The sequence below is a fragment of the Vigna radiata genome, chromosome 7 (genome assembly GCF_000741045.1).
Source record: "Vigna radiata var. radiata cultivar VC1973A chromosome 7, Vradiata_ver6, whole genome shotgun sequence".
In the NCBI taxonomy this organism is placed as follows: domain Eukaryota; kingdom Viridiplantae; phylum Streptophyta; class Magnoliopsida; order Fabales; family Fabaceae; genus Vigna; species Vigna radiata.
In genome coordinates this window covers 2,393,919-2,402,377 of record NC_028357.1, presented here as the reverse complement: position 1 = coordinate 2,402,377, position 8,459 = coordinate 2,393,919, and the positions used below count along the sequence as shown (strand labels likewise).

At 38.0% G+C, this 8,459-nt stretch overlaps 1 protein-coding gene across 1 annotated transcript; it reads right to left on the bottom strand.

The window, feature by feature from the left end:
- Positions 1-5,367: 5,367 nt before the first annotated feature.
- On the bottom strand, positions 5,368-8,161 carry LOC106769379. The gene has a single exon (XM_014654981.2). It carries the CDS (start codon positions 7,698-7,700, stop codon positions 5,694-5,696), a length of 2,007 nt encoding a protein of 668 aa, XP_014510467.1. The 5' UTR covers positions 7,701-8,161; the 3' UTR covers positions 5,368-5,693.
- Between the last annotated feature and the right edge of the window lie 298 nt (positions 8,162-8,459).

Sequence of the window (8,459 nt, the reverse complement as noted above, 5' to 3'; positions counted from 1 at the left end):
CGTCAATCGCCATGCCTACTCCTCGCCCTGGACCGCCCGGCGGTTTAAGTGTGCCGCCGGGCGGTGCGTCGACTCTTCAAATCTTCATTTTTCTGCTCTTTTCTTAAGTCAACGACCTGTATTTTTAACTTCATTCTTCACTTTCTCAAAAATAGCTACAAAACAATGCAAAACAAGCATAATATCGCTAAAAACAGTTTTTGACTCTCTACAGACTCATTTATTGAGTTATGCTTTATTCTAGGCTCATTCCAAGTAGTAAAGGGCGTAATTCGGTCCAAATTGACATATGAAAATAACTGTTTTTCAACCTTCATCATGTGTCTAGCTCTTACTTTTGAAAAAAAATTTATCTATAAATAGTAAAGTTTGTTCCATGTTAGGCTTCTTTGGGTTTGGTATGATCTTTTCTTGTAGTTGAAGTCCAGGTGTGAGACGAGTTATGTACCAGAGTTGAGCAGATGGTAAACTCTCAAGATTGGTTGTACAAGCTTGTCAAGAGGTTGCCTAAATACCATGGAGTGCCTGGAGAAGATCCACACATGCACCTGAAGGAGTTTCAAGTGGTCTGCCTCATGTTTAAACCAGTAGAAGTCCCTAAAGAGTGGGCCAAGTTGAAGGCATTCCCCTTCTCTCTTCAAGATGCAGCCAAGGACTGGATGTACTACAAGACCTACTAAGAGTCATTCACTGCTTAGGCTGAGATGCAGAGAAGCTTTCTGGAAAAGTTCTTCCCAACCTCAACAACAATCTCCAAGCAAAGAGAAATTAGCTCCATTATGCAACTGCAAGGTGAGACATTGAGGAAGTATTGAAACAGGTTCAACCAGTTGTGATGGTGCTTGATTATCAAACAATATCAAAGGAAGTGATTCCCATGGAGAGCAACATTAATTAGCGTTTTTAATCAAAAGGAAGGATTTTCGAAAACTGCTTCACTAAACTCTAAAGAGGCATCAAAACTAGTGTTGTCAAAACAGGTTATTCGGCTTAATCCAGTTCGGTCCACTACGGGTTGGTTACTTAGTGAGCTAGTCCAATTCGATTTATTTATTAGTGAGCTAGAAAAATTTAAACCCGACTCGACCCATCACGGGTTGGTTCACTGACTCACTTAATAACAATTTTTTAAAATCAAAAAATTACAAACTTTTTGTAATTCAAATCTAAATAAACTTCACTCCCAAAAAATGAGGTTAAACTCAAGACAATTCAAAATAATAATAAAAATTACAACAAAATCCACATATAATGAGTTGTGATATTTTTTAGGATTTTGTAAGATAATAAATTAATAAAATAAAATTAGGTGTAAACCAACTCAATTCCCACAAGTTTAATCCGGATGAGCCAGATTTAAATGAACCAATTAAAAATTTTCCCATATAAAAATACATTTTTTTTAAACCTAACCCGACTCAAACCTATAATGAACCAAGTTAACTCGCAGGTTATAAACAATTATGTCTCCTCTGGTCAAAATGTTTTTGTTCAAAGTCTATTTAACCTTAAGTTAGAACATAGAAAAAGAAAAGGTTAATTTTGGATCTTTCACTAAAAATCTAGTTATACCGTTAGATACAAATTCAATTCAATCTTAAATACACGTATCCAACTTTAACTTATTTTTCACGTATTTCTAAATGTATAGTTTGTATATAATTTCATTCTCAGGTCTGTCGAAGCAGTCATTCTTTGTAAATTGTCTTTAAATAATTATATCTGTGATAATTTATTCTCTAGATTTAGTCAAATGTACTACAAAGATATCAAAGAAATTAAGAAATTGACAAAAATGAATGGTTTTGAAGACAAATTGTCTAATTGCTGAGTATTTTTGTAGCATTATTGCTAGGTTGAAAGTGAACAGTACACGAGTGGGCATAATGAATTAGTTGCGACTCCGCTTTCAGCATTAAAAAATGTTGGGTTTTGAAGATTTCCGTTGGGTATAGATTGATGCATTTAGCCCAACTACCCAAGATAGATACAAAGAAATTATAATAGAAAGTGTTGTAAATATAATTAGTAAGAGAATTAAATATGTTTTTGTTTATACCTAAACATAAAATTTATTTTTATTTAAAATTTTGATATATATTTTAGTCTTTAAATTTTTAAAATAAATAATATTACTTTTTTATTGTTAAAAAATATGAACATTTGAGTACACAATTTATAAATAATCTAATCAGCTTAAATATTAATATGAAACAATATTTCATAAAAAGAATTAAGAGTTAAAAGGTGTTACGGTCATTAAATTCAGTAGTTTTGTGGGATCCAGGTAGCTACAAGGGAGTGGACCGAGTGGTTTTTTACGGTAGTATATATATTGAGATTTTAAGATTTCTGTTATATATACTGGGATCTTAACATTTCTGTCACTTCCTGCATGCATCTTCTTCCTCAAACTTCTGCAATTTTCCATTTTCTCTTCCTTCTCTCTAAAACTTTCCTTCTTCCCTCTACAAATTCCCATTCTCTTTACTTTTGATCAACAATCAGACCACGCATAAGTTTTTCCGGTGTCAAAGGCTTTCGTTTGCACCGATCAAATCGTTGTTCTGAGTTGGTAAGTTCATCCTCTTCCTAAGAACCATGTTTCAGGCACATGCAAGCCAAATTTCTGGTTGCATGCGTGCGTTCATCAGTTTTATTTTCACAAAATCCTGATCATGTTTTGGTCTCTTCTTCTTGTTCAGTGGATTATAGGTATTCTAGAAAAAGTTAGTGTTTGGGGAAACGCACTCTGCTGTTGGTTGAGCAGTTGTTCTATTAAAAAGGTAAGAGAAGCTTGTATAATTTAATTATGATTCTCTGTTTGAATGGTTGTGTGTTTGAAAGATGTTTTGTTTGATTATTTGATGAGTATGTGACGTTGATGTTACTGCATGTTTGAATGCATGTGTTGAGAATTGATAAATGGCGTGAAGTGGGAAGGAATAGGGCTTGATCATAATTCTGCACTATTCTGCAGAATTATTACTTGTCGTCGAGAGGTCATTTGTGATCATTCGGTCTATTGTGTGTGTTCGGTCTTAACTGAATTCTTCTTTGGTAGAACTTCAGTTAATGACCGAACGGTCTTGTATTATTCATAATAGAGTATAACGTTCAGTTTAAGTATAGTTTTTTTATTTCTACTTGGTAGTCAGCCTAGTTAAGGTACTCAATATAACTTAAGTCTTAAATACTATATTTATTCTCAGTTATAACTAAGTGTTTTGTAGTTGAGTGGTCGAATCTATTTATCCATTCTTGTATAAGTTTGGTGGTGTTCGGTCTTGTACTAACACTCGGTCTTGGTAGTGTTCGGTCTTGTACTGACATTCGGTCTTGGTGGTGTTCGGTCTTGTACTAACACTCGGTCTTGGTGGTGTTCGGTTTTGTACTGGCACTCGGTATTGGTAGTGTTTGGTCTTGTACTAACACTCGGTTCCTTAAAGTACTCGGTCTTGTACTAGCACTTGGTTTCTTAGTATGTTCGGCTAATATGAGTAAATATTTATTTATAAAACGTTTGGTTATTTTACCAATATTCAGTTTAAGTTAATAGTAGTCGGCCTAAGCCAATAGTGTTCGATCTAAGCTCTTATTATTCAGGTTATGTCATTAGGGATCGGTCTAAGACAATGGTGTTCGTTCTAGATCATAAGTTTTCGATCTAAATATTCAAGTGATCAATTTAGCTTTGGAATTCAGTTATTCAGATGTTCAGTTTCAGAGGTGTTCAGCTCATGCTTGAGTTGTTACTCTTCACATGACCGTTCGGTCATGTATATCTATAAGGAATAATATTTCGTTCAGTCTTGTTCTTAGTAAATGTTAAGTCCTTTCGTTTGGTTGTTTTTTAGGATAATGATTGTTTTATGGTTTGGTTTAATTTCACTTAAATGTATTAGGGAGGAGGAAGTATGTTGGTATTATATTTCAAGTTGGTAATTCCAAGGAGGAATGTTTTGGTGATTGGCTATTGAATTGGTAAAGTATGAATATGGGCAATGAAATTTACGGCGTTCATCTTGGAATACTAATGATTACCAATTCTCAAGTAGAGATGGGTAAGTCATGTGGTGAGAATGGCAGGAGATCCTTGTCTAAGGGCGGGACCTTAGGTGAGGTATAACGGACTAACCTCGGGTGGCAGCTGAGGGATTTCCAGTTACTACACCACTCGGATGCAAGAACGACCACAAGCTACATATTCATACAATCCGGATGGTCAAGTAAAAGAGTCGGTCATTGTATGTATGTTATGTTCGGTCATTGATTGAAATCCATGTTTAATGGTTGTATGTTATAAAGGTTTGATTGAATATATGATTATGTAATTGTTTATGTTTTTATGATTAATTAAATTCCACTAGCTTACCCTGCATTTCCTGTTTTGTCTTCTGTTGTCCGTTTGGTCATCTTTTCTCTTGCAATGATCATCCTGTGGATGTGAGCAGAAGTTGAAGAGTGTTCACTGAAAGAAGCATTGGAGAGCGAGAACCCCGCAGTTTAGTCTAGGACCGTTCGATCAGTATATACCAGAAATCTTTTGTAAATTATTCGGTTTATACAGGTTATTTGTATAACCGTTCAGTATATCATATTTTCGTACTACCGTTTGGTTTAAAGTGAGTTGTAGAATTGTTCGATTTGTTCATAAATTTTGTAACAGATTTATGCTCCTTGTAAAATTTTAATGTTAAGTATTTTAGGACTTTTGTAAATATTATTTTAATTCCAATGACTGTCCTATAATTTATTATATTTTAACTTCTATTATAGTATTATGCTATAATTTTTGGGTTCTTACAAAAGATATATTTATTAATTTTTATATCAAAATGTATGAATATTCAGAAAATAAATCAAAGTTTAAAAATAGAAGAATTCCATGTTTAAGGAATAAAAACATATTTAATTTTAAATAAAAATGTCCTTATTCTCAATAACGAGGAAAGAAATATAAAACTCTTTTTAGTTTCACATGGAAAACTGAGTTCATTTAGACATCAATTCTAGCTTGATGACATTTTTTTGTATTAGTAATGGGCTCTGATTTCACTTGTTTGATTTCACAGTGAAACCACATATCAGTTTCTTAGCACGAATTTTCTGTATGCCTAAGTAGTGAGTTTCTTAATTGATAATAGCTTCTGTAGTGTACAGCTCCTTCGTTGTCTATTCCTAGAATATTTCCAAGATCATTATTGCCCCCGAATTATTCTTTAAACTTTCTCTGATGAAACTATACAGATTGCTTTCGCAATTGAAGGTTTGGGAAATTACCAACTTCCATTGTGTTATGTTCATCTAAATTCTATATCAGTTTCTTGACAGTGGGAAAATCGGAACATAAGAAGCATAATGTATCAGCCTGAGTGCTTTCAGTAGAACAAAAATTTACTATTAGTACAACCAAAGGCAATGGAGGTAGCGTTTTGAAGCTGTTTAAGAAGGCACGATTACAAAGTATAACTTTATAACTGTTTTCATCATCGGTTACAATTTGTATCATATGAAGCGGTAGGAAGGGGAGTCAGAAGAAATGGTTTAGGCAAACAATTATCTTTATAGTTAAAAACAGATCTGAACAAATTGGACAAGGCATTTGATTGTATATACACTCACAAGAGCAATGGATTAGACATGAATGATTCACAAACCTCAAAACCACACCAATGAATTACTAACTCTTCCTATTGATGATGTAACTTTTGGAATCCTCTTGAACCTCTAGACTGATAAAGCTCAAGCCTGCCTTTGGATTCCTGCAACAAAGCCTCGATGGTTTCATCCTGCGTCACGCTAGGTTGCTTCGAAGCCCATTCGAGAACTCCAAGAACCTCGGCCCGAGCAAGTTCCTCACTGTCTGGCACATGCAATGCAATGTAGGAGAGTAGAACCAGTGCTGAAATCTGAACTGTCTGTTCTCCAAGATACACAAGCTGAACCAAGTGCTTTGCACCACCTGCGCTTATAATTGCCTTGGAGTGATCAAGGTGGAGGTAGTTTTCCGAGCAGGCAAATTTTGTAAGAGAGATTGCCGCTTCCCTTGACACTTCTGCTTCTCTTTCATCAAGAAGCCGGACCAAGGGACCGATTATCCTTGTCTCTGTTGCTCGGAATGTCCTTGCCAAATTCCCTATAGCCTTTATGCAAGGAATAAGGAGTTTTGTATCTTCCTTCTCAATGATCTTGAGCACTTGATCAACCGCCGCCTTACAAGCAGGAGAGTTGGGTTTGAAAGCTGATCTTCTCAATTCTGCATCTTTTTCTGCCACTGCCGTGATCTCCTTCACTGCCAAGGCACAATTGTACTTCACATCTTCAGACCCTTTCTCAAGGAGAATCGCAAAGCACAACAGAGCCCTCGATTCAGTGATGCTCCGACAAATGGCTACGTTGCCCTTGGCCAGCTGCCGGAGGGCTCTTGCTGCCATGGCTTTCATGTAAGCTTTGTTCTCTGGGTCCTCCAGTTCCCTTCCCTTCATGTTAATCCCAGAGTACGTATAGCTTTGCTGGTGGGACTGATGGCTTTGCTTGCCATTGCTATTCCCGTTGGCCTTTGGCTGAGCACCCTGTGGGTTCTGAGACACTCCATTGTCATCATTGGACTGTTGCTGCTGCTTGTTGGCAGCATGCAATGCCATGGTACTTGTGACCACTTTGTGCATCTGATTTGTGGACTTATCACCCAAAGGATGCTGCATGCGACTCTGCATCAGCTTTTCCTCATCTTCACTCTCCCTTTTCAAACTATTACCATTAGAGTTATTACTAGCCATAACAACAGCATGGATTGAAGTGGGTTTGTAGCTAACAATTGCGTATTTACTGTGCTCCTGAACGGTTTCAAAAGCAAGATGACTTACAAGCAATCGAACGATATTATGCTGAGCAAAAAGATCTTGACATTTAGGGTACTTGGCGGCCAACTCAGACACGGCCCAGGCAACAACAGCTTGAACTTTCATGGGACCTTCTTTGAGGACTTTGGCGAAGACAGAGCACACCCCCGCGTGGATCATAATCTCCACGCTCTCAGGGTCACGGCCAAGAAGCCCAATAGCCCTGGCGGCGTTCTCTTGACCCTCTTTCTTACCCTCCTTCATCAGCTTCAACAAGGGTCCAACCCCACCCTCCTCGATGATCAACTTCCCGTAGCGGTCGTTGTCACGTGCGAGCGACACCAGCGAGGCGGCTGCATCAGATCGGTCGTCGAGAGAGCCCGTGTGGAGGGTCGCCACCTGTTCCCAAATGAGGCCCAAAATGGGCTCGTTGGCAGCTATCGGAGGGAGACCGAGATACTCGTCACCGCGATCCTCCGCCGGAGCCGACACCCGGAGAAGCCACGACACATCGCCGATGGAATTCTCGAGTTGGGACGACATCTTGCGAAACGCCGCCGTCGGAATGATGCTGAAGACGCGCTTCATGAGGCCGTTGGCGCGGCATTTCAGCACCAAAGCCAACGCCTTGTCGAGGACGAGTTCGGTGTCGGCTATTATGCGCCGAGTCGGACGCTCGTAGAGGTCGGAGCTCGCACGCGCTGCTTGTCGAAGAAGCCCCGCGAGTTTCTCGGTCTTGGATTTGAGTTCTAAGCACTCTTGCTTGAAGGAGGAACTGGCCTCTTCCGCTGCCTTGGTGACTTGGTCCGCCAATTGGATCGGCTTGGCCAAAAGTTGCTTCACTATCTCTGACATGGTGTACTTGTTGAAGAGTCCGATCCAAAACCCCAATTGCAAAAGCTGGAGCCTTTATTAAAGAAGGGAGTGATTAGAGAAAAAGGGTTGGATTTGGTTGATTTTGTAGAACTAGAATCTCGGCTTTGATGGAGGGAAAACGGCGAGGTTGTTGAAAGGTGTCAAAAGAATGAGGTGTGTTATGATCTGGCAATTGTCTGCAAGTGAATATGTATAAATGAGAAGTGATGACGATGATGTTGTGTAGCGCTCTTAGGTCTGATGCGAGGGTTGAGGGCATGATTTGTTGAAATATTGGAACTTTGATTTGTGAGAAAGTGCTGGGCTGGACGAGTCTTACAAGATCGAACGCGCTTTCTTGTTTTTATATAAAAAATTTGGTCTTTCGACTGTAACGCTACCATGAGAAGACAAGAAAGAAAGCACAACTATTTAGGAATTTAGGAATTCATTATTTCTTTTGGAGAAACTGGTAGGTAAAATGGAAGAGAGAAGATAAATATCTGAAAAGGGTTAATAATAGTAGGTTTTTCAGATTTTAAAGGTATTAATTTGCATGAAAAAGAGACTGCCAGCTTTATCAACTTATCAGGTTGGGTCACCATAGATTTAGAAATAAAAGTGTGGCCACATTATTAAAAGCATTTCGATTTAGTTGGTTCAGTTTTGTTCATCTTTGCCTTATAAATCCAAGTGAATTATATGGAATGCATATAATTAAAAATAAATTAAGAGCATTAACAATTAATAGGAAATTTC

What these genes read in the sequence shown, in the direction of transcription:
- LOC106769379 (XM_014654981.2), bottom strand. Translation starts at nt 7,700, where the DNA reads ATGTCAGAGATAGTGAAGCAACTTTTGGCCAAGCCGATCCAATTGGCG.